Genomic DNA, 26671 nt, shown 5'->3' with positions numbered 1-26671 from the left:
CGGCAAAATAAACTGAAGCATGTTCCATCAAAAATGGTATCTTCAGCTGCGAGAAAATAAAATATAATTTTTTCGGAGCTGACGACCTGACCTCCTGTACGCAGAATTCCGTTCATCAGACGCTTCTTTTTAAAACTTCATTGTGTGTCAATAAATATGTACCCCTTCACCAACACTCTTACGAAAATGTTTCTTTGATGTAAGTAGCTAATTTCCCAAACTTTTGGTTGCCTTTTCTCAGTTTTTACAACCAAAATAATTGTTGCGTAGAGATATCAGTCCAAAAGTACAAAATATTCCTAAACCTTTCCTTCTCTTTGGATACTTTGAACTTTGGGCTCATTTAACTGCATTTAAGAGCAAACAGGTTAATAGCAAAATTGTTTTATGGGGTTGGTAAAGTTCACCTGTTGAAGATTTGAGAGTTTAGAAGCACATTTTCGACGGACTTGGTTCTTAAATGGTAGATTAGGAGGTAAAGATCTTGATGAAATTTTGTACTGTCTTCATGAAACTTTGTAAAAACCAAGATTTCATTGTCTTACGGGGCTCATTGTCATTTTCTTTCCAAACCAAAAGCAAGCCAGCACCACATTCGGAGCACCACATTCAACACCACTTTCGCAGCACCACATTCGCACTTTCGTTTTCGCTCCCAGCACCACATTCGGAAATTCCAGCACCACATTCAACTTTCAGCCCAATTTTCATACTGAAGGAGAGTATTCCTATTCTGGAAATTATGATTCCTATCAAGCCTTATCTATTGGCTTCAATTTCAAGCAAAAATTAAGTCTCTATCGCCATTTCTCATCGTAGCCTTGCGTTTTAAAGACACCTCGGTAGAGTACCAACAATCCTAATTTTGGTGTTTTGAACTAAAAATTGTACTGAAGGTGATTTTTCCTACTCTGGAAAGTATGATTCCTATCAAGCTTTATACATTACCTTCCATTTAAAGCCAAAATGAAGTCTCTATCACCATTTCCCTTCCCAGCCTCACGTTCTAAAGACACCTCGGTACAGTACCGAAAATCTCAATTTTGGTATTCTGGCCTTTAAATTGTACAGAAAAAGAATATTCCTATCCTGAAAATTATGATTCCTATCAAGCTTTATATATTGTCTTCCATTTAAAGCAAAAATGAAGTCTCTATCACCATTTCCCTTCCCAGCCTCACGTTTTAAAGTCACCTCGGTAGAGTACCGAAAATCTTAATTTTAGTGTTTTGGACTAAAAATTATGCTAAAGGAGAGCATTCCTATCCTGGATTTTATGATTCCTATCAAGCCTTATTTATTACCTTTCATTTAAAGTAAAAACGAAGTCTCTATCACTCTTTCCCTTCACAGCCTTATATTTTAAAGACACCTCGGTAGAGTGCCGAATATCTTAATTTTGGTGTTTTGGACTAAAAATCATACTGAAGGAGAATATTCCTATACCGGAAATTATGATTCCTATCAAGCATTAACTATTACCTTCCATTTCAAGCCAAAATGAAGTTTATCACCATTTCCCTTCCCAGCCTCACGTTTTAAAGACACCTCGGTAGAGTGCCGAATATCTTAGTTTTGGTATTTTGGACTAAAAATCATACGGAAGGAGAGTTTTCCTATACCGGAAATTATGATTCCTATCAAGCATTATCTATTACCTTCCATTTAAATAAAGCAAAAATTAAGTCTTTATCACCATTTTCCTTCTCAGCCTCACGTGATAAAGACACCTTGGTAGAGTACCAAAAATCGTAGTTAGGGTGTTTCGGACTGAAAGTTGTATTGAAGGAGAGTATTCCTATTCTGGAAATTATGATTCCTATCAAGCCTTATATACTAGCTTCCATTTAAAGCAAAAATGAAGTCTCTACTATCATTTCCCTTTCCAGCGTCACGTTTTAAAGGCACCTTGGCATCCCGCTTTGTTCAATGTATTGTTGGTCCCATCGTTGCCACCTCCCACCGGGTCTGTGAGATAGGGATGTACTATATGGACATGGCCAGAGCTCTTTTTAAAAAAGTAAAGCGAAAAAAATAGGTTCAAATTTCAGCCCTGATTCTGATACAAATTATGGACGACTCAGTTTGCAGCTTACTCTAAAGAAAATACCTTTGCTCTCGCAGCAGTAGAGGGGGAGGGTTAAGAAAATGGGGGTAAGAAATGCCGGTAATTTTTTCTTGAAATTCCTTAATCTCGGTCAAAAAATTCTCAAAAACAGGTTCTGGCAAAAAGTCAATTAAATCTGACAATACTGGCAATATCGAAACGAATCGCTGGAAACTTTTTTGTGTAAGCTAATTGGCCAGAGGTTGTAGAGCTATGACTAGTGAGATTTTGCTAAGTACCTGACTAGAAATAACCGATGTTGTTTGATGGCTCCAATTGATGCCCCTGTTTTGGTCCCAAAAATGGAATGACAAAAAACATAAGTGACTGTAGACTATGGTTGGCGCCGAAGAGAAAACTTTTTAATTTTGACCCTCTTTTATTTGCTTCAATACGACCATAATTTGGAATGATTTTGCCAATAACAGAGGTTCTTGGAAGTCCGTTAGGGATTAAAAATTTCCTTTTGTTTTTATAAACGTGGGGAGACCAGGGTCCTTCGCCTGCAATGACTCTGGGCCCTGAATCACGCACTATGTATAACCAGGCTTTTATCATAAGGAACAATTCGCGGAACAATTTTCGTGGCAAATGAGGGCCATACACGCTTCCAGAGAGAGGGTTAAACTAGTGTGATTCAAAGATGTTTACCTCCTATTACTATTAGAAACATAGCTGATTGCTTCGTGCACCTGCACTTCCCTTTAAATATGGGATTGATGTGAACCTCAGGTTGTAGAACTGAACTGAATAGGTGCCTATCTCAACAGCCCCAGAGGAACCTTTTCTAACAGTGGGGATAAAAATTCCTATCAAAACCAGCGGGTAGAGGCCAGTAGGGGGTCCCAGCGGGTCTGTGACACAGGGGTGTCACACAGGGTAATCGCCTCTGTTGAACGAAAGGGATTATCTACACGTGCACTTGACTCTTAGCGATTGCTGCACTTGAGAATTCGAGCAATATGCCGTGTGTTGCGTGTTTAAACAGTCCTAATAATGTTAGGAGTTCAAATCTGTTTTTCTTAGAGACTCCTTATCAATGGGAAAAAATCGGGAAGATTGGACGGCGGTTAATAATTTCGGTTCAAAAGATAAAGAGGTTAGTTTGTACAATTTGTCTCATGAAAATAAAAAAATTTGAAATAACAAAGTGAAAACATTTTCTTTATGAAGTCATTGATGAAAGCATCAATTATAGTTTATGTCATCTTTATGAGTTATCAGTGGCTGTTTTTAAGAATTACTGTACCGGTCTGTCTGAAAAGATACCGGTAGATTACTGTGAAAAGATCAATACCGGAAGACGTCTCAAATAGCAGAATAACGGTAATTTTTCTTTCGATTCGAATAGCAGAGATGAAAAAGGTCATATATAACGGAATACTGGCCTCTTGGAAGCCCACCTATGTGCACCAACCATCCAACCATGCTTATTGCTCTTATAATTGCTTTTTTAATTATTTCTTTAAAATAAACGTCAACATACTTTTTGACTTGATTTGCTAGCGAGGCTACTTATTTAGTCATATAAAAGGTCACGTGACCTAGTGAAATTAGTTTCGAATTAATTCATAAGCCATAAAATATATCATAACTAGCGTCCCAAACGTTGTCACAGACGACTCACAATCCAAAATATGCGAATAACCATAAAGGAAGGTGGCTTTGAAATTTTAACACTACCACGTAACATTAGTGTTTAGACAAAAAATACGGCAAATTCTCAAGCCATTTCTTATGAATATTATGAATATTCATTCAACTATGTATTTCAAAATCTTAAAAGCAAAACATTTTCGGTACTCTACCGAGGTGTCTTTAAAACGCGAGGCTGTGAAGGGAAATAGTGATAGACTTCATTCTGGCTTTAAATGGAAGGTAATATATTAAGCTTGATAGGAATCATATTTTCCAGTATAGGATACCCTCCTTCAGTATGATTTTTAGTCCAAAACACCAAAATTAAGATTTTTGGGACTCTACCGAGGTGTCTTTAAAACGTGAGGCTGAGAAGGAAAATAATTCTAGAGACTTTGTTCTTGCTTTAAATGGAAGGCAATATTATAAGGCTTTATAGGAATCATAATTTCCAGGAAAAGAATACTTTTCTTCTGTAATATTTAAAGGCCAGAATACCAAAATCGGGACCAAAATTGAGATTTTCGGTACTCTACCGAGGTGTCTTTAAAACGTGAGGCTGAGTAGGGAAATGGTGATAAAGACTTTATTTTGGCTTTAAATGGAAGGTAATGTATAAAGCTTGATGGGAATTATAATTTCCAGGATAGGAATACTCTCCTTCAGTACAATTTTTAGTTCAGAACACCAAAATTAAGATATTCGGTACTCTACCGAGGTGTCTTTAAAACGTGAGGCTGAGTAGGAAAATGGTGATAAAGACTTCATTTTTGCTTTAAATGGAAACTAATAGATAAAGCTTGATAGGAATAATAATTTCCAGGATAGGAATACTCTCCTTCAGTACAATTTCTAGTCCAAAACACCTAAATTAAGATTTTTGGACTCTACCGAGGTGTCTTTATAACGCGAGGCTATGAAGAGAAATGGTGATAGATAATGTGGTGCTGGAGCGAAAACGAAAGTGCGAATGTGGTGCTGCGAAAGTGGTGTTGAATGTAGTGCTCCGAATGTGGTGCTGGCTTGCTTTTGGTTTTTCTTTCCAACCTTGAGCAAAAATTGTTGTTTTGAAATTCTTGCACTGTCTATAGGATGCTTTCACAAAATCAAGAATCAAGTATCAATGGATACTCATTTTTGGCAAAAAATTCAGCCAAAAATGTACTTTTAAGTCAATTTTACAAATTCAAGGGGGCCAGGGGAGTTAGAAGCCGCCTTTAAGTGAAATTTCAGCTTCTATAAACTTTCAAACAGTACCGTGAAAAAGGGTAACAGGACCCTGCACAAGTGTTACGCGTAAGCCAAATCGCGTATTACGAACAACCTCTAAATTGCAGAGTACAGGAGAAAAAAAATCAAAATTCAAAATGGCGGCCAAGGCCACAATGATAACTATCAAAAATCTTCGTTTTTCATTCAGCTATTGCAGCTCAATAAATCAATGAAATAATTTGAAATAAAAAGTAAACAAACCTTGAACCTTTCATGAATCCAAATAAATAAAAGTATTCATTAAGTGAAGATTACATTTCAAAATAAAACGATTTCCAAACCAACCTAAAGTCAGTCACTGCCAACTAAAAACTTCTCTGCGGGGTCACTGACAAGGAGTTACGACTTCAGACTTTAGATTCCAATTCTTGTATAGGCTGCAACTACACTGCCAAATGATATGTATTACAAAGACTTCCAATTGGGTCCATAAGTTAAGAAAATGAGATTATCTTATAGCATGGGGGTTCTGTTTTTAAAAACAAACTTCAAAATAAAATTGTTAATGAGCTTGTTACTTAACATATCACTTACTTACATAATTAATTTATGATATAACACCCCTTTCTTAAATAAATGGCCTCTTTAAAGTCTTTTATGTTTGCCGCAAGAAGGAAGAAAAATTTAATTTGACCCCCGGTTTCGTTTTCTAGCCATTTCGCCCGTGTTAGTGTAGACACAACTTTAATCCGGGGAAATGAAGCGTTTTCATTGGTCTAAAATCACAGATGGTCACGTGACCAGAATTTTTATCCAGGGAAATGCCGTGGCCGCAATGTTTTGCTTTGGTGAGATTGACCATTTTGTTGTTTAGATTTGAGCGGGCGAAATTTCTGTACAAACCAAAATATGGCTTCGTTGGAATACCGGTTGAAACACTTGTGCCTGCCGACGCACCGGACTTAACGAACACCGGACACGCGAAAGTAAAAATGAGAATTTTTTTTACCACCGGACAATCTCTACACCGGACTTAAGGAAGTCGGATGTCCGGTGTCGGAGAAGGATATTTGTTTCCACCGGACAATCAAAACACCGGACATGACCAGTCCGGTGCGTCCGGTGTTTCTTTATTTTTTTATTTCATAAATGTCCGGCGTCCAAAATTCCCTGTATGCAACACCGGACTGACACCGGACTTATTGCGTCCGGTGTAACGAAAGGATACTTTTTGCCACCGGACAAATACACCGGACAGTCTGGTGCGTCGGCAGGGTCCTAGGGTAACTTGCATCAGTGGATGTTATTTTGCAAAAATGGCATAAATTCTTAGCCCATTTGTCAAAAGTTGCCTTTGGGTATGGTAAAGCGAAAAAGGAAAAATCAACTTATTGTCCATTTTCCGTCCTAATTACGGTGTTATTTAAATAAAAAGCCAATTTTTGACTATTTAATCAGTTCATTGCAACATCCCATCAATAGCAATCTACAAGAACTTTTTTATCTCAAATAAACATAACTTTATCAAAAAACACTGATTTCACCTTTCAGGGTCACATTAAGAAATACTCTTAGGTGCCAAATAAACGGCCCCCCCCCGCTTGTTAATTTTTTGATTTTTTTCCAACCCCCCCGGACGTTATTAGGACGCCCCGTTTATTAATTTTTGAAAAAATTCCCAGCTCCCAAAAGGAAAGTTTCTTGTTTTACTCTAAAAAGCCTAAATTTAGTCTATTTTGACCCTTTTTAGGGTTTTTAAAACTCCATTTTCCAACCCCCCCAGTAATTAGGCCCCCCCCGTTTATTTGATTTGAAAAATTTTTCCAACCCCCCCGTTTATTCGAACCCCCCCGTTTATTTGGCACCTAAGAGTACCCTGTGACAAGGACAACAATTTGTCCATTTTGAGGACCATTTTACCACTATCCCTTTAATTATTCATTGTTTGACCTATTTTGGAGCTATAAGGTGTTAGGCAATATAAGTGATAATTGGTAGATTACCAGGGACATCCTTTTGTCCATGTTTTTCATCTTTCAGGACAATTTATTGTCCTTTGTAGGACCTTTTTATTGGATTTTCTGATTGGAATGTGATTGACAGATGTCCTACTTTAAGCGTACCAAATTTCAGCCCAATCCGATTATCCTAGCTAGAGTTATTTAAGAAGGACAACAAATTCTCCCTTTCACTAGGACAATTTATTATCCTTTTTTGGACCGCAATTTAAAGGATGATATCTCCTTAACTAGGCCTTATCTGGTGATAGGACCTTCACATATTCAAAGACTGATCCTTTAACTTAACCATGGGAAAATTCATATAAGCTCGAATGTGTTAGCTTTTCTACTAAATTCATAAATTCAAGGCCATGTAAAAATGGTGCAAAAAGAAGAAAAAATCATGTTAAAACCCTGTGGTACCCTTTTCAAGGTTGCCACGGGCAGGGTGCCACCGTCGCTCCACCAGCAAAATCGAAATTTCAAAAATTTTCAAAACATAGTGAAGTGACCCCTCATTTGAAAGGTATTTTCATGCTGATTAAGAAAGTCAATATAATAAGGTTGAATAACACTGTCACATATAGTAATTTCCGACAGTTGTCAAAATTTTGAGGATTTTGCTAAAAACGCAATTTTTCGATTGTTTTTCTTAAGTTACTTCTTGTTAGAGTGTTTTTCACCCTTACAATATTGCTGCAATAGAATGACCTCAGCTCTAGTCAAAAAATTGAAAAAAAAGCCTTTTTTGCCCAAAAATGCACATGCGACAACTTTTTTCACCTAGTTTCATTGTTTTTATATAAAAGATTTATCATAGCCCCTATATTATAACAAAGTCAGTGATCTAGACCACTTTGAAGTTTGCCAATGGACCAAAATATCCCAAATTTTAGTCATTTTCCTAGGTATGATTAAGAAAATCTTTAAATCAAGATTAAAAATTAATGGTTGGAGATCACATAGGTTTCTCTTTTGATCCTAAGAGACCAGGCGGTCGTCTTTCAGGAACAGAAGAGTTGGAGGTCAGACAATGTTGGGACTTCTAGGAAAATTGGGCTAAAGTTGGTACTTTTTTGAGACCTAATTGGCATTTCGGGCCTCTAGGGGCCAGTAGGATCGAAATTTTTTATTGCAATCACTTCAAATGGACAGACCAGGGACTGAACTACCAGAAATTATCATTTTGAGCAGAAAAAAACTTCCCTAGGACAGGTAAGATGACTCTAAAATACCCCTAAAATCAAATTTGTAGTGTTTTTGTGACGTTATAACTCCAGCTACCATTTTGAAAATTTTGATTATTTATTGAAAATTATATAGTTTACTGGCCATAGTTTTAGAATCACCAAAAACCAGTTCCTCATTTTTATTTGAGAAAGCATGGTTCTAATCAAAAAACTTTTTAAGTGCAATGCATCTGTCTCATCTTCGTGTTCCAAAATACCTTGATTGATTCAATCTCTTTTGATTGAGACTGGTACTTTCTAAATTCTCCTGGTACAACTCTCTCCAAAACATCTGCAGAAGATTTCATGACGACTTTTCGAGATGCTGATTCCAAATTTCTTAAACCAACTAGGGCAGTACAGGCATAATTGAAGCTACCAACGTTTCTCTCCTGCCCAATGTTATGGATATACACATGTGCGTCTAGCTTTGCTAATTGGTCTGTTGTTGCTTTCGAAACTTTGAAAACATTTGTTTTCTGATCTGCATCCTTACCAAACCCAAAAATAGCACCCTTTTGGTGGTGAAACCCATCTGCAAACTTTTCCAGTGCAATACGAACGAACCTTTCGATTTCCTTTGGATACTTCGTAATTGTCTCTTCAAGTGAGTGTAGACAGAACTGCTTCTTTGGGAAGGAGCTCTGGAAGATGTCTTCAGATGCAAAACTGCACACACGCTCAAGTGAAAGAAAAAGTGATGCATCAGTTTCTGTCAAGTCCTTGTAAAGTTGGGAAAAGCTTGATAAAAGAGCTGAGTAGTTTGTTTCTTTCGTCATGAGAAGTGAATGGTATGGTACTGTCAAGTGTATACCTGAAAAGGCAATTTTTGAAAAATAGTGAATGAATTACTTTTAATGATATAACATTTTCATACAAAGTGTGTTTTCTGTAAAACAGATTTAATGTACCTAAATTTGTCAAATGAGCCATCTGGTAGAAAAAAATCAAATAACTGTTAATAAATACCGAGTAAAGCAATAGCAGCAAATATTGGTTCCAAGAGTTCCATTTGAACAAAGCTTCTATCGATGATATGGCTATGTTGTTAAGGATATCGGAGTACTTCTCAAGATAGGCAGCAATTTCATTAATCAAATAATTCAACCTTATACAGCACACAGGAAGTCTATTAAATCGTGAATCTTTCAAGGAAAGTGAAACATTTTCCTTTGGTTGAATAAATTCTCCAAAATGGGTACTGTAGTTCCAGGGCTTAGCAGAATAATCCTTGCAGATGAAATTTGAGAGACATTTGACAGCTTTTATAGATTCTCTTCTAAAGTCTACATCGACATAAAAGCAGTATGCTAACTTCTTTCCACCAAGGTGATCGTGAATCTCTTGGCACAACTCTCTGATCTTCCAGTCGAACATCATCAGTGGGTGGAGTTGCATAGAAGAGTTTTTGGAACATCTTCAATATCCAACTCTTCGCATACCAATTCTATGACACCGAAGTTGTGAGCGGTGCTGTCAGACATCACAAAGGTAACCTTCACTCTGGATATGCCTTGCTCAAATGCAAATGGAACATCATTGGAATGGTCATAGACAGGAACATATTGAAATTTTGGTCGTTTCTTTTCAGGTTCTTCAGGGTTAAAGTCTGGATCAAGTGAGTCTTCACAGTCCATCTCTTCTTTATAAGAACAAGCATCTTGTTTTTCAAAATAATCTTCAGGGTATGACTGGTTAAGTGATCTGTTCATTCTTTCCAATTTGCGGTTGTTGCTAAATTTTAGAAGATGAAAATTTGTATTTAGAATTGTGGGCGCTGGAATTATTCTGTAATAAACATTTGAATCTAATAACAATTTAGAATTTTGATTTACAATTTATAGCAATGTGCCCTCCCGGTTATTACCATAATGGCTTTATGGCAACTCCTGAACTTGGGCACAGGATGTACGATTTTGATTCTTAAACATAAGGAACATACCTGATTTCCCATTGTCTATCAGTGAAACTGGTACAAAACCCTTCTCGTGGGATTTGTTTTTGGTTATTGTAAAATGTCCAGTCATCTTGGCACATTTTGACACCCCAGGTTGTTTCACTTTTTGATAAATAGCGAGATTGCTCACGGGAATTTTTTGACCTGCATTCCGCGCGATCGAGATTAATCGCCCGCGCGTGTTTGCTCTGTGAATTCTGTCTGCTGTATATGGGTACTTTTGAGACTTTAAGGAGATTGGAGAGTGTCTTAACCCCCCAGATGGAAATTCTAATTATACAGGCACTAGCAGGGTTTACAGCCCGTTTGCAGCAGTCCCACTAAAGAGTCCTGTAAATCCCCTGAGAATCCGCGATAGGCTTCTGCATGTTGGAAATGATCTAAAATCATTTGTTTAAGAAGTTAATACCTTGACAGGGTAAATAAAATTATACAGGTCATGGTAAATAAAAATATTATATATATTTCATCATTATTCAAATTCACAAATGTCTTGAATGGCCAAGTGGATAAGACGGTGGGGTGGTGGGTTTGTGAAAGTTATTTTCGAGAGTTCGAATCCTATATTATACGGTGCATTGGAGTGTTATTTTGTCAGCACTGACCAAACTTTTTCTGGTTTGATGAGGTCTTATTGATATTTATGAAAATTCCCGTTATATTTTTAAGAAATAAAAAATTTCTAAGTGGTGTCACCTAAGTGCAGTTTGACTCAAGTTCAGTATTTCAAAGATCAGGTCGGTTATTAGTGGGTGAAAAGTCAAGTAGAGTCAAGAGTCATGACTTTCCCTTCCCATGAAAATCCAGTATTCCAAAACTTTAAACTAAAAAAAAATGGATTAAAATCGACTTTCGTCTTTTTTAATTATTATCACTTTTTTCCGAACCACAAGTGAAAAGAAAAGCAGCTAAAAAATGATTGAGAGGTCTAAAGGGTCTAAAAAATATTTGACAAGTGCGGGTTTGCTCGCGCGGGTTAAAAAATCTTGAAAGCAATCTCGTTATTTATCAGAATGTTTCTTGCTGTTTTACCCTTTCTTTTGGACCTTTAAAAATGAAATTTAACACCAATCAATTCATTTTTCGAATGAAATGTAAACTTTAAGCTGCTATAATTTATGGTCCATTGATTAAACTAAACTTATATACCTTGACAAAAGATTGCGAAGAATTGAATTGGATATCACTGTCAGCTAGGAAAGAATTTGCCCTAGCAATTAATTACACTGACAATAAAAGAAAATCTTACCAATTATGTCAAACAATTCTTTAAGCTGTTTGCTGAATTTCTCAAACTTAGACCAGTAATCATCTGATTTCTTTGAAGTGCTTCTCTTTTTCAATGATTCATAATCATTTAATAATGTTCTGATATCACGCTCCACTGTTCGATAGTTCTTTGGATAAACATTGCAAAAATCCATTGCAATACAAGATCCTTTGCCACGCTTTTTTCAAAATTCTCATTCTTTCCTATATTGACCATCTTAGTGGTGAATAGATATTCCAACACTTCCTTGCAATTTGGTAGAAGAACACCCAAAGGTAATCTTTCCAACATCTCAAACTTACACAGGTATCACAATCTTTACATTCATCTGTCCACTCTTGTGGCAATTTGTGATGCTCTTTGCAATTGAAAAACTTTTTATTCCTCTGTGTTCGTTTTTCTTTTCACTTTCTTGTTTCTATTTTTGTTCTTCGGCAAATCTTAAGTCTTCTTTGTGCTTCTTAGTAATTTTGGCGTAATTTTTCTTTGATGTCTCCGTCATTATTTCTGCTGTGTGCTTAATTTCCTCCTTTATCATACTTCTTGTCTTTTCCTCCATTTCTTGTAGTTTTCCTGCCAGAAAGATTTTGATTGAGAAGTTCTGGCGTTCAAGGGGTTAAAAAAGCTATTTAACTTATTTTTCACATATTTTGACTAGTTTTACAAGTATGTCAACTTGTTTTTTTTCAGTGTTCCAAACAATAGTTTGAGATATTTTTGGGGCGGTTCGCTTATACTTTTTACTGGGTATTTTATCCTAGATTGTTTTCTTAAATTTTCTACATGTATGTATAATAATACATTTCTTATTTTGTTCTTTTCTAAACTTCCATCAAATTCCAGCCCTTGACTCGTACAAAAGGTTTATGGCTCTTGCTTTCTCCATTGAAATATAGTTGAATAACGTCAGAGAAAGATTTTCGTTTTCTTTTCTCTTGTGCACCAGTTTGATAAAATGACCCATCAAAATTTAGTTACTTTCCTCTTTTCAATAGAATAAACTTTGTTCTTTTTTCTTGGTACTCAAGAAATTTCACTTTTGTTGTAACTTGTATCCTACACACCTGGTAAATGTCTTTTTGCTGCTTGCCACATTTCGTTCCTTCAATGTTTAGTGAATTATGATACAAAAAAGTAAGACTAGCAGAAAATTAAGATATGCTTCTTAGAAACAATTTAATGATTTTAATGAACAAATCTGGGAAAATGTACATTTACATTTGTTCAGGGGGGGGGGTCAGGGTCCAGGATACCAACCCAGGGCCCAAAAACCTGACTTTTTGAGATTTGAAAGTAGTACTAGTAGACACCACCACCCCCTAAATTGGTATCAATACCATACCAACTTGAAAACCCCAATTTTCTACAAAAGCGGGACCCACCCCCCCCTAAATTAGTATCGATACAAACATGAAAATCCTGATTTTCTAAAAAAGGGGGGAACCCCCCAAAGTGGTATCGATACGAACTTGAAAATCCCAATTTTTCTGAAAAAGGGGGACCCACCCCCCCCTAAATTGGCAATCAGTAAAAATGCAAGAAGTTATATGCATAGGATACTGCATACAAGGGATGCTAAACAAAATCTGTGGATGTTTTTATTCAAAGAACATTCCTCTTATTAATCACTTATATTCATGATATTCATGACGTAATGCTATCTACGGCAAATAAAAACTAGACAAAAGTTATATAAAATTTGCCACTACTGGCAAAAACTGGGGTCTTTCCGTAGATAACATTACGTCATAAATATCATGAATTATGTACCACACTTTAGACTCAAAAATGTATCAAATTCATAAAACTAGTTGATAAACCTGGATAAACTAGACTGGATAAAAAACTCATGGTATTGGGCACGCCTAGAGTCTTTGTAACATAGCCTATATGATGAACGTTATGAACAGAAAGATTTTATCACAACTAAAAAAGTTTCAGTTTGTTCAACTCTAGTTTTGAATGAATTTTGGTTGATTGATAGGATTGAGAGCAGCAAAAGTTAAATAAAAATTTTAAATTTCAATTATAGAATGAAGAATGCTTTTATATGGCATCAGGGTATAGTGTAAACGATTGAAATAATTTTTTATACTTACATAATACAACATTTTAAGTCAAATACCAATTACAAATTCAGCAAAAATTTAAAAAAGGGGGGACCCACCCCTTCATTTTGGTATCGATATCAACTTAAAGTTTCCCTAATTTTCAAAAAAAAGGGGGACTCAGCCCCTCATTTTGGTATCGATACCAACTTGACTTTTTTAAATTTGAAAAAAAAATTGACACCACTCCCCGGCCCTGGGTTTGGTATGTGGATCCTGACCCCCCGATTTGTTACATCTTCTTCAAAAATCTATTGTCGAAACAAGAAGAATAATAATTTGCTTTTATCTCTCAGTAGTAAGCAAAAATAAAGGATGGAAAATCTGGTGAAGGCATTACAACTTGCTGCAAGTCAAAATATTCAGGAAGTCAAAGCAGCTGAAGAACAACTCAAGCAATGGGAAACTACTGCTGGATTTTATCCAAAACTTCTGGTATGGTTTTCTTCTTTTCTTCCTTTTAGCAACCGTAGTGCAGTGGTAGAACACATCAGGCTATGATGTTCAAGGTCCTAAGTTCAATCCCTGGCCGATTCACACCAAAGACTTCGTACTTAGTACAAAAATGGTACTTTGTTCCTCTCAGCTTGATGCTTACCTTTGGGTAGACAGCTATCAAAAGAGGAACCTTAGGGTTGCATCCGATTGCGGTCGCAGTCTTACTTTTACTTTTAACCCCTTTTTAAGCCTTTTTCTCATGCTGGGCTTACTGTGTATGATTGTAAACTTTACAGCATGGTTCTGACCCCACTCCCTTTTTCTGATAAAGAAGCGGGATGAAAATTTTTCACTAAGATTGTGATAGCAAGAAGTAAATGGTGTATTAGTATTTTAGTGTATTGTTTGAGTTGTATGCAATCCTAGGACTTGGGCTAAAAAGTAGGCTAGTCTTCCAAAAAAACTTTTAAAGTCATTTTCATCAATATTTTAATCTTAAAGATTTCTTTCTATAGATACTCAGAACTTGGCAATCTTGAAAGACTGGCAGAGTCATTTGAAGTAGTTTGTTTTTATAACAATTCTCTTTTTTCTTATTTTTAGGAAATCTTTGCTATGAGACATTTGGAAGTCAACATTAGGTGGATTGCAATCATTTGTTTGAAAAATGGAATTGACAAATATTGGCGACGTGTTGTCAAAAAGTTTGTATCTTGAAATTTTAATACCTTTAAAAAATTAAGGACTGTCTGAAGTATTTTTCTCAACGAAGATGGCTCCTTTTCTGCTGTTATAGTCCTCCTGCAATTCAAATGTTTTGAAAATTTTTATGAAATATTTCAATTAATGCTGCTTTCTCAACCGATTAGAATATGTGGATTAAGTTCTCCTGTTGATCCCAAGAGACATCCATTGTCTTCCTAACGTCACAAAGAATATTTCTAATTGACTTTGCACCGATGAAGTATAAGCCCAAAGGACTAGAATCGAATCTCCTTGGTAGGATTTGAAGCCACTTAAATCCTAACAAAGTTTTAAATCCTAACAAAGTTTTAAAGCCAATATATTGTAGATTCTATGATCATGAGGTCTAGTGGTTATATTATTAATATTTACCTTACAATATTTACTTGATATTTTACTCTGGTGGTCTGATCAACACTGAAATTTTCGCAGGATTAGCAACTTAATACTACTACAACTCAACCGAACTTTTCCAATTTATAGCCACTACAACACCAACAAGCTATACTATACTTTTTTTTTCTGCAATTTTGCGAGCTCTGTCAGTATCCTTGAGTTTTGTTTTGAATTTAAAAAATACCACTCCAAAACAGAGAAATCGTCAAATCCACTCTGTAATAAAAAATACGGCGTATATTTTAAGGCTTCACTTTTTTTTGCCTGAGAAAGGTTAAAGATTCGATTCTAGCCTTTCGGGCTTCTATTTCATTGCTGCACACTCTTTCCCGTTTCGTTTCTTTTGTTGTTTTTAAAATTTAAAAAGTTTTGAATGTAGAAGTGCCACAAAGATCTCTATATTTTGATTTTGAAAATATTTTCTATGCTGCAATTTTGGTATCAACAAAAGATAGAAGTTAAGGAAGCAGTTATAGCTTTTATTTTTGTTATCTTTTGTCAACGGCAATAATCATAATCAAATAGAATTCAAAATTTAGATATGGTCTACTAATAGCTAACAACATCTTGATGGTTCACTGTAGTATTTTAGCTGTGCTTATTTTCTTATATATTTTGTTCTTGTTAAAAAAATGTAGTCTGAAGGTTTGACCTGTTGAGATTACACGTTTTTTTTATTCGAACATTTAAATTTTTTGAATCCTTAGGATGCTCTTAACTTGTTCTTAACATTTTTGCTATCGAAGCCTTATGTTCTTATAGTTTGTTCTTATAAAAAGAACGTGTATGACCATGCAATTATGGCACACCTGTTTGAATGATTTTACAACCATTTTCTTCTTCATCTTCTTTATAGTTGCTTGCCAGACGATGAGAAGAATTTTATCAAACAAAACATCATGATATTTGATGAAGTCACACCAGAGGTTACTATTTATAATTCCTTTAAGGGCAGCGTTTCGCGAAAAATAAACTTTCCTACTCAGTTTTGCACTGTTTGCTAAATTTGTGCGTGTTTTATGAGTTTTTGTTACCAAAAAAGGTTAATTTTATATGAATTCGGGAAAATTCTATCTGTGAAACATTTCGGCTAAAACTATATTTCGCGAAACTTGAATTCGCTAAATTTCACAACTTTTTGACTTCGCGAAACTTTCTGCTTGCGAAACTTTCTGCCTTCAAACAGAAAATTATCATAACAGAAACTCTGGAAAAAAGGAAATAAAAAATCCCAAGCTCTGAGTTATATTGGTAAATGAAAGTTGGAATTGGCAAAAAGTTTGCTTTTCAGAATTCTTTCCCATTTCTTAATCCAGCTCTTGGTTAAAAGTCCCAAAATACTGTTTTCGATTATATTCATGATGAGAGAGACTATTTCGAAATCAAATTCTATTTCTTACTAAAAGATCTTCTTTTTTTAATATGAAAGGCGTAGTGGTGGGGTGGTCATCGCTCTTGACTCCCGTCTGGGAGGTCCGAGTTCGATTCCCACTCTAGTACTACGGTTAACTTGGCAAGTGATCATACCTTCGCCCGGGTCAACCCATACCATGTTAGGGGAATTGGGACCACTACTCTGATACAAGAGTGTGGGTGATATGCCAGACATTGTTGTGTGTGGTGGGTGTCACTCATCCCTTTCTACGCCTTCTACGAGCTATATGCTCTCCCATGTAGTTCGAGTGTCATCACTATGCATCATGGTATCTGTGTCTCGCGTGCACAGAACCAGTGGTGTCTGGAAAGGGCTAAGCGTTCCAACTTGAAAAAGGAGGAATTCCTACTTCGTAAGGAGTAAGACCCATTCCCAAATGAGGAGGGCTCATATCATCATATCATCATTTTTAATATGACTTTCAGCTTGCGTTACAATTGTCAGTGGTTATTGGACGAATAGCGCGCAATGACATCAAAATATGGCCGCAATGTCTGGAAGTGACAATCGAGGTATGATACCACCTTCTAAATCTGAGAATATTCTGTGAAAAGAATTTGAAAGTGCACCAAAAAAAAAATTAGAAAATTTGAAGGGCTTTTTTAAAATCATTTTATTTCATCTGTTTTTGAGCACTACAAGCTGCTACAAGAAAAAATTAAAATCGTTACCTAAAAATTATCAAAGGAAATCCGTAAAAATTGCCCTTTTTAATTTTTCTGGGTGCCATTTCGGGAATTTTTTTCTTTAAGTTGCTTTTTATAAGATGCTTTAATCTTTGGTCAATGAAAATTAAGAAAAATAGGCAGAGGGCTACTGTATACAAAATTAGGTATCTTTTGGTAGCAACTAAACGTTTTTTTATAAGAACAAACTATATTTAAGATTTTCGATGGTAAAAAATACTAAGAACATGTTAAGAACATTTTGAAAAAATATTAAGAACATGTTAAGAACATTTTGAGATTTCTTAGGAAAATGGACAAAAATACATAAAAAATGGGGAAAATAAGAACATTTTTAGGCTTTATAAACTCAAAAAGTTAGGACCATATCCGAAGGCTTTAATTTTAGATAATAAAAAAAAAAACGTGTAGTTTATGTACATAGGTCTGATATATACAAAACTAGATTGTCCTCTTAGCATCAGATACTTGCTACTTGTTGGCCCAGCGCTAGCGAAGGGGCCTTTCAAGAGGAACTTTCCGTGTGTCTGTCCTGTCCTGTCTGTCCGCAGTCCGTGCCGTGTTCTGTTTTTCTGTCCTCTCTCACTCCTGTCCGTGCCGGTTGCTCTTTTGGTGCGATTCAATCGGGGGCATTCGCATAAAATTTAATCGATTTGCTCGGGTCGTCTTAGGCTGCGTGCTGTAAAGAATATCGATTCTACTGCGGCCGTGGGTTTATTTGCTCCGAACGGAATCCAAGATGGCGCCTGAGAATCACATTTTGGTTCTGTCGGTCAATGTTTTGATTTCTTTATGGACCTTGAGACTTATAAAGGAAAGTTTACTGTTTCAAATGTTTTTCAATCAGTTAAGTGTAGCTTTGACTTGCACCCACAGAAGTGGATGCTCATACTTATTGACCTAAAAGCTTTTAAAGACTATTTTGAAAGTTGCATTTTTTACACTGATTTTGCTTGAGGGTTTATTCATCAATGTTTTCTCATTATTGTTCAAAATGAAGGTTCAAAAACCAACCAGATTATTACAGGTATGTTCTCTTATGTAATGTTTACTACTCTCTTGCTATCTCCTTGATGATTAAGAGGAATTAGGCATTTTATCAAAATAATTATTAACTTAAACGTGTGCGAAATGTGTGTTCAGGCTTTTATATTCGACAAAAAAATTTATTCAAACAGCAAGAGGTTGACTAGAATAGCCTCTATTTGTATTGTTGGATATTTTGATACTTTTTCTGCATAAAATTATGGTGAAATTTTATATTTGTTGAGCTTTTTTAAAGGAGTCTCGATCATGCTCAGTTTTTTAGTTTACATCAGTACATACCAGATGACATAATTAATCAAAATTTTCAAAGGTTGCTGCACTAAAATTGTAAGTATTCGATTAAGTACCACTTAAACTTTGACAACAAGAAATGTTTGACAAATTCGACAAAAGTTCCGTTCAACAAAGTTGAAAACCAAACAAATTCTTTCAACGGTCACACTCTTTAAGAGAAAACGCAAGTTCAGAAATATGGTTTTTATGTTAGTAAGTGATGAGTGAGGACAGCGATAAATTCAAATTTCCCACAGTAAATTTTTTGTACAATATATACCGTGAAGTCGGGTAACTTGCATTAGCCTAATATGCATAGCAAAGTGAAATCAAAACAAAAATGGTAGAGTAGAGCGCGAGCGAAGCTGCGTAGTTCATTTGTTTTGAAATTTTGCTGCTTTGATTGGTCAGTCATTTGAGGGCTATGCATGTTAGCCTTCACTGATGCAAGTTACTCGATCTCACGGTAGGGGTAGGAGTTTGTAATTTCAAATTTTGGCAGCGGCTTGGTAGCACATGCCGGGCTCAGAATCACTGACAAATAACTTTGGTGGTTCGAGCCGGGCTCAAATCTACTGTTTTGAAAAAGTTGTCGCAAGGCATTTTGAGCATTCTCCATGTTGCAGCTTGTATTGCGGTTTTGTCTGATTTTGCAAGTTTCTTTTGCCTGTTTCTCCTGGTAAAATTGAACTAAAAAGCTCAAATTTTGTACATAATTTCAGCATATCATAATGATTAAAAAAATAAAAAATAAGGACATTTTAGATACATTTATCTAAGAAAATTAAGCCATTTCAGTCCAAAACGGTCAAAAGGGCTTATCGGCGCCACCCTGTCAGACACCATCTTGAAATAGCCTCATTTTGGGAAAAACACTTACTGAATTATGATCTGCATCTGAAAGTGAGTCACTGTACAAAATTTCAGCCAATAACTCCAAATTGTTCAGTTTTTATGGACATTTTTATATACAAATTTTGCAATTTTTGAGTGCTGCAGTTGAGGTTGCAGCCGCTGTGGTTGCAGGAAAATTTTTTCGAGGCTAGTTTCTTTTTAATTTTACTTTTTTATTTTACCCTTTAGTTAGAGCTTTAACACAATCATGTTTGTTAAAGATTTTTCAAAAGTTTTATTTTTACATAAATAAGTGTTCCCGTTTCATGTTAGACACATGTTTCATATCAGTTTGTTATATTGTGCTAATATAAGCAAAAAAATGTTTTTCTCTTCCTCTTTCTGACCAATCTTGCTCCACATTCGTGCCAATTCAATGTAAAATTGATGATTTTAAGCAAACTTTATCACTCTTATTTAGAAACAAAACTTTTAATGCTGGGCCTTCATGCCCTTGGGCTTCTTGTTACTTTACAGATTGAATAAAGAAGATAATAAGGAATTATAATTTTGATTTGAGAACTCATAGCTTCATCTTTTCAGAATCATCATCAAAAGAAATACCAGAAAAAATGAAAGAAACTGACACTTCTCGCATACCTTGGACCCCCCCCCCTTCTTCATGAAAGGAAGTTTTCTGTTAGAGTAGTCTGAGTCAAAAAGAAGAAAGAAGTTCATTATTTCGCTTTCTCTCTCTAAAAATATTTCACATATATTTGTCAGCTATTTCTGTCCAAAATCCTTGGGAGATAGGCATTTTTATTAAAGGTTGGGGAAATGCCAAGAAGGGGGAATCAGACTCCTTTCCGCACTATGTCTCGAAATATTGATTTCTGATATCTTATTATGAATCGAGCACTCTCCTGATTTTCATCCACTTCACACTATTTTTAGGTTATTATTCTTTCCCCTAAGGGTGTCATACAGAGCTTAGCCCACTCATCACCGAAAGCTCATTACAAAAGGAATATGGAAGTGTCGTAAAAGGAATATTTTATCCCACTCAAAAGTCTTTGATTTTATTTCACAGTGTATCTTTGTCTGTGCAACAATAAGTCAGTGTCAACGAAATTGCACTATATTAAGTAATTTCACCTTTTCTAAAAGCTTTTATATGTGACTTCTTCTCAAGACTTAATTGATTACACCCTACACACATTTGCGTGACAAAAGAACTAATCAATTCTGTGTTTTTTCCCACTCACTTTGCGAGTAGTATCGGTGGTGGCACTTCATCTCTTGCCAACATGATGACGATCTAGGCAAAAACCATATCGAAATTGTTAATACATTTTAATCTGTAGTTCCCTCTTTCCATATTAAGATTTCATTACGAAAAGTTCCATATGTTTCTTAAATATACGTCAAACATCTTCACCAAGATATTCTCTTCTTCAACCGGCTCTAAAAATATTTTTCGGTCCTTATTGTAGTGTTTCCACGTTAAAATATTTTTCTCTCTATAAGATGTTTGTATATATTGTCAACATTTTCGACTCAAAATTTCATTCAAATGTTTCAAAATTGACCCATATGAACGAATGTGCCAATTCTTTTTCCCATTTCCCGGCTCAATGATGGTATATCTCAACTGATCAACACCCAAGGATATTACAACGCCCCTCCTCCGCCTTTCCCCGCCACTACTTCTGATCGACGAATCGGACCCGTAGTATCTGCAGTCACTGTCTTTGTTATGTAAATTACACATTTTTGTTGACTGCATTTTATGGTTTTCCAACGTTGGATTTTCTGTAGAAGTCTTCCCGTTTACGTCCACGTTAGATTTCGATGTCATTTCTAAAGGGACGCTCTCAGAGATGGGCAGAGTATTGTTACGTCCCCGTTTCGACGCTAGCGGCACGTTAACGGTGCTTGACATTTGACGTAGCGTCTTCCGCATTTCTTCTAGTGACGGAATCATGAGAAACGTATTCAAATTGCGTTGCACGATCGTATGAGATGGACTTGTGACTAGTTTTGATGGTAGAGTCACTGCTCGTTGTCTGCGTTCTCTCTCCTTTTCTTTGTTCACAACCATCTTTCCTTTCTTCTTATCCCTTCTTGTATCAACAAATTTCCAAATTATTTCTTTTGGAAGTTTTTTTTTCTAAAACCAGAGATTTAGATAACTTTTACCATCCAATTTCCTTATAAATACCTTCTTTTAAACATAGGTAATTTATCTATCTTATCTCCCGTGGTAATCGTAACTAACTGGACTACAAAAAAAACTTTTTTTTTACCATCCACCGTGTAGTGTTCTAGCCGCCTAACGTGCCACTAATCAAATTCTGTTTATGGCTCGGTTTAATGTACTGAAATATTCTATTTTCTTTATTTTTACGATACTCCAATAGCTTTTATCAAAATCTAAGATAAAAAAAGCCGTTTTCCCGACTTTTGAAGTAAAATAATGAATTTATTTCGAAATTTCAACTACAATATATGACTTTTAAAGTCTAAAACTTCTTTGTTTAGTATTTCAAAAAGTTCCCCGCACACCACATTTTATCTCTAATACTGAATCTCAAGATTTTTCTTTTAGCAACAGTCTTTTAAGTAAAAGATATATCGCATCTTGCATGCATTATTTATTATCTCTTTCATGTATTTTTTTTTGCTTTGTTTATGTTTTTTTTTGTATTTTCCACCGCCATATTGCGGACGTGATAAAACATCACTGTTGTTGTATAGGAAAACTCAAACTTTTGGCTTTTCTTTTGAAGAGTGTATAAAGCTGAAATTACGTAGGCTAAAAGGGAGAAGGGGGAGTGAGAATACGTAATTTTGTCCATGTTAGTCCTATCCCGCCGGAAATCAGAAATGTAGAAGATCGGTTTTTTATTCCCAAGTTACAGTTTTTTACGTAAACGCATTCCAAACTGATGGTTTGTATTATGTATAAGGACTTGAATTATAAAAAGGGAATATTCATAAAAAAAAACGAACCGAGTACCAAATTGTTGATGAGGTTCTCTAATCAAGCCAAAAAATTACGAAAAAGGACGCAACAACTAGGTTTTTCATAACTCAAAAAATAACTCGAAAAAAATAACTCGGCCTCAATTTCGGCGGACCGGATAACTTTTCCGACGGCCAATTTTCCGCGGGTCGGATGACTATTTCGGCGGCCGGATAACTTTTCCGACGGCAATTTTCCGCCGCCTGGATAACATTTACGCTGGTCGGATGACTATTCCGCCGACCGAGGAACTATTTCAACGCCAAAATTTCCGGCGAATTAGGACCCTGACCCCCCTGATAGTTTTTCGAGGTTGGGTTCACGCATTCTAGACATTCTCCTACCCTAGTACTCGAACCCCCGGGAGGTCCAATTCGTGTTAAGAGTAAAAAAACGTCAAAAAAAGGTAACAATCTTTCTATTTTTATTTTTGACATTTTTCCCTATAAACACATTATCAAATAGAGAAAAAACGTGTAGTACTGCCACAGACTGCCATTAGGATTTCAAATCTTAAAAACCCATGTTCCAAGATTTTTTTGACATCTATGAAAGGATGAAAGTCTTGAATATTTTAACAGGGACACACAGACAGTTACAAACAACTGATATTACTATATTGGTCCGGACTTAAAATAAACTAATAAAATAAAGTAATAAATCTATAACGATCTATAAAGTGGTCCATAGATATTGATATTTTGAAATGATGCTTCAAACTTCTTACGTGAAAAAACAACATAATGTTGCGAAATTTTGATCAGTTTTGTTAAACTCGAAATTGTGTTTACCGCCTCGCCCTTTTAATACGCTTTCTAGGACTTCGAATATTCCCACATACACGTTTTTTTTTTGTATAAGAACATCCAAAATTTTTGAAGCCTTCGGATGATCTTAACTTTTTGAGTTTTAAGCCTAAAACTGTTCTTAACAAGTTCTTATTTTTTATTCTTAGTTCTTAATTTTGCTAAGAAATCGAGTGTTTTTGAGTCAACGTGTAATTTTTAAAGTTCATTTCTTGATTTCTTGCTAGAGAGTCCTATATTATATAATTTTAGGGTTTTCGTTGCGTGTAGCATCTCGAGCCTCCCCTTTTTCCTCTCCTTCCCTTGGTTTTGTGAGAATGGACTTTTCGAAGCCTGTACGTCACCAATTTCATGGATTTTAAACCAAATTAATATTTTGCTTTAAAAATTAGGGTATTTAATTAAATAAGCCGTATGTTTTTACCACGATTCCTTTAAAAATGTGTTATATTTTAATGATTCGAAGATTAAAAAACCTTTCAGTCGACCAAAATTTATTTGCAACTATTTCTGGTGAAAATTGGTATCTGACATAATTTTCAACCAACAGAGCCTGAACAAGCTGCTTGATAAATCTTCATTTGAAGACTTTTTTCGAAAATAATTCAACCAATGTTAAGGAAAGATACATAGAGCAATAACACTTCACATTTTTCACAGTATTCACTGAGAAAGGCTTTTTTCTACACTATAGAATTCATTTCTAATGGTTTCTTGGTCGGTTTAAAAACAAAACGAGTCATCAAAACGGGGATTGAGTTTCTAGGAAATAACCTCCTCCAATATCCATGTAATTTAGGATGACCTAAATTTTTATTCCTAGACTACTCTCATCTTTTTTCTCTCTCATTCAGGCGATCAAGTCTACCAACAGCATCAATCAACACAGAGGCTTACTAACATTAAAACAAATTGTCAAAGAGTTAGCCTCTAAAAGGCTAGCCTCAGATCGTCGAGTTTTCCACGAAATCTCTTCCAAGATATTCGAATTCCTTGTAGAATTATGCTACTCTTCAGTTGGCCGTTTACAGGCTGGCTCCATACAAGAAGTCGATTTGTGTTTACTCGTAACGAAAGTTTTACGGCGTCTCTTGATTTACGGTGGAAAACTTTACGATGAAAACACGCCGCAAATACGTTACGTCAAGTGGTGTGTTACGCAAGTTCCCGTGTTTGTAGAATTACGTAATAAAAATACCGAGAAACGTCCGAAACTGCATAAATATGTTTTACTACTGATGAAAATTTTGACCGAGTTTGAGGAACATCAATCGGGGTCAATGTTACCCATTCTTCATGATATGCTTCAACTTTGTTTACATTATATTCTATCCAACCGCAATGACTGCCAAGAAGACTCAATGCTGGTCATTTATTGTGGAAACTTGTTAAGATCGGCTAGCCGGACTTTTACGAAACTAATAGAACCTAACCCGTGTACAGATGTTTTATTAAACACTATTACGGTCGATAATTTGAAAAGTCTTGCGTATTACGTTGTTATGAATTATCTACCGTTGACGCAGACGGAACGTGACGAATGGGAACATGACCCAGAGGCTTACGTCAATACGGAAGCTGGGGAATCGCATAAGTTTCTTTTACGTCCGTGCATGGAAACATTCTACGTGGGCTTGTTTTACGGCTTTAAAGAACACATGGTACCCTTTGTTGTACAACTGGTCAAAGAGGTAAGATTTATGATTAAAATAAAGAAGCCTCCCTCCAGCGTTATCACGCAATTTTTTGTCTTCAATCACGATCACGCAAATCAGCAAAAAAATTCATTCCTTTGAAAAAGTCCAAATCACGTATCACGGCTCAGAAATCTTTTAAATCACGATCATCACGCGATCACGAAGAAAAAAATTCCAAATCACGTCATCACGCTGCAAAAAGTCACTATCACGTCATCACCGCTTGGGGGGGGGGGGCTCAATAAAGACCGGAATGATTTTAACTTTTCTCTATGTTTTTCTTTCTTTTTTTTCTTTGGACGACTAAGTGTAGGTAATAAAATAATTTGAAAGATTCTGAATGAAACATCTTTTTATAAAAAGCACATCGAAATCTCCCCATCCTGTTATTTAAACAAAGACATGCTATAGTCCGCTGTCCGAATTATATGTATTTTAGGCTTCCGAGAATTTTAACTTGGAATCCATCACACACGAGGATCTTCTCAAATTATGTGCTATCTACAAAGCAGTTGGTCTTTCTTCATACGAGCTCTTTGGCGAGATTGATTTTGACGCCTGGTTTACTGGCCATTTGTTAAATGTCTTCAACCTACCCAGTGATCGATACGCCATCCTACAACAACACGTCATATGGTAAACCTTCCACCGTGTATTGGGCCATTCCATTTTCTATCCGTGCAGGGGGGGTAGACGAACATTTCCATGGGGTAATCCGAAAAGAATGCCCAGAAGATGTTTTGACTTGAAAAGGTTCGTCCACCCCCTGTTCCAGACTTTATTTACGTCACTGGTGGACGCCAGTATTCCAAAACCAGGCGATACCAGGATATTAACTTGCGCCAATAGTAATAAGCATCAAAATACTGATGATACACAGGGAAAGATGTTAGCCTTCCGTAACACCTTACAGTAAAACATTAAAATTTATGATTTAAAATGGCTCAAAAGGAACAGTTTGACCTTTCTTTATAGGAGGGGGAGAAAGTGTCTACTTCGCATTTTAAAAATGCGAAGTAGACACTTTCTCTATGTGGTAGGGCTAAAGTCATGGTAGGGCTAAAGTCATTGATATTTTTATTCCCTTATTATGTGTGATATCTCAATATTTCAGTAATGCGCTTTTTTACGAAAACCTGTAAATGTGTTAGCATTTATTAATTTTTGATCCAATGATAAATGTTTAAAAAAACGCTCATAATTACTTTACTTTCTTTTCTTTAAGAACTAGAGAGTTGCTCGTTAGTACATTCAAAACAATAGATTTTTTTTCATGTTTGTTAAGTTATGTAATATCCGCCATTATTGAAGCAAGCGTTTGGATCTCACAGATATCTTATATAAAGTCCCCCTCATAATGCAATGGTGGAAGTTACAAAACTTAGCAACAACATGAAAAACCTCTAATAGAATCACTTTTTTATGATCCGATTCCTAGCCTAATTTTGCTTCTAAGTGTTATGTTGTAAAAAGCTTGATTATCATATTTTTTTTGTCGTTCACAGGATGGTCGGTGAATGGATTGACGTCAAATTATCGAAACCGAATCGGATTCATTTATACCGATTGTTATCCGTTATTTTGGAAAGCGAACACGCGGATCTGGTCCTGAAATTAACAGCTTGCAAAACATTGAGAATCGCATTAGATGATTTCGATTTTGTTTTGGAGGACTTTCTTGGCTTTGTAGAAAACGTGAATATATTGTTCATTGCATGTGAAAAATTCACTGGTGTAATAACTAGCTAGTGGGCTTTGCTAATCGACAA

At 35.7% G+C, this 26671-nt stretch overlaps 2 protein-coding genes across 2 annotated transcripts in view; one reads left to right on the top strand and one right to left on the bottom strand.

Annotated features, from left to right (window-relative positions):
* Positions 1 to 147: 147 nt before the first annotated feature.
* Positions 148 to 26671, top strand: part of LOC136806865 (importin-11-like) — a 31766-nt gene continuing 5242 nt past the window's right edge. The window contains exons 1-8 of the mRNA XM_067063440.1: positions 148 to 199; positions 13818 to 13956; positions 14563 to 14663; positions 15956 to 16025; positions 16960 to 17046; positions 24060 to 24896; positions 25342 to 25538; positions 26408 to 26597. Coding sequence (XP_066919541.1) covers positions 13837 to 13956; positions 14563 to 14663; positions 15956 to 16025; positions 16960 to 17046; positions 24060 to 24896; positions 25342 to 25538; positions 26408 to 26597 — 1602 coding nt within the window. The 5' untranslated portion in view covers positions 148 to 199; positions 13818 to 13836. The remainder of the gene's footprint in view (positions 200 to 13817; positions 13957 to 14562; positions 14664 to 15955; positions 16026 to 16959; positions 17047 to 24059; positions 24897 to 25341; positions 25539 to 26407; positions 26598 to 26671) is intronic.
* LOC136806894 (uncharacterized) lies at positions 9522 to 10370 on the bottom strand. The gene is made up of 2 exons (XM_067063484.1): positions 10129 to 10370; positions 9522 to 9920 (listed from the first exon to the last, which is right to left on the bottom strand). Exons 1-2 carry the CDS (start codon positions 10221 to 10223, stop codon positions 9566 to 9568), a joined length of 450 nt encoding a protein of 149 aa, XP_066919585.1. The 5' UTR covers positions 10224 to 10370; the 3' UTR covers positions 9522 to 9565.

The sequence above is a fragment of the Clytia hemisphaerica genome, unplaced genomic scaffold, assembly GCF_902728285.1.
Source record: "Clytia hemisphaerica strain Z4C2 unplaced genomic scaffold, Clytia hemisphaerica genome assembly, whole genome shotgun sequence".
Classification (NCBI taxonomy): domain Eukaryota; kingdom Metazoa; phylum Cnidaria; class Hydrozoa; order Leptothecata; family Clytiidae; genus Clytia; species Clytia hemisphaerica.
This window is presented reverse-complemented; position numbering and strand designations above follow the sequence as displayed.

What these genes read in the sequence shown, in the direction of transcription:
- LOC136806894 (XM_067063484.1), bottom strand. Translation starts at nt 10,223, where the DNA reads ATGTGCCAAGATGACTGGACATTTTACAATAACCAAAAACAAATCCCA. An exon ending in GATAGACAATGGGAAATCAG is followed by an intron (nt 9,921 to 10,128) that starts GTATGTTCCTTA and finishes TCTAAAATTTAG; the next exon opens with CAACAACCGCAAATTGGAAA.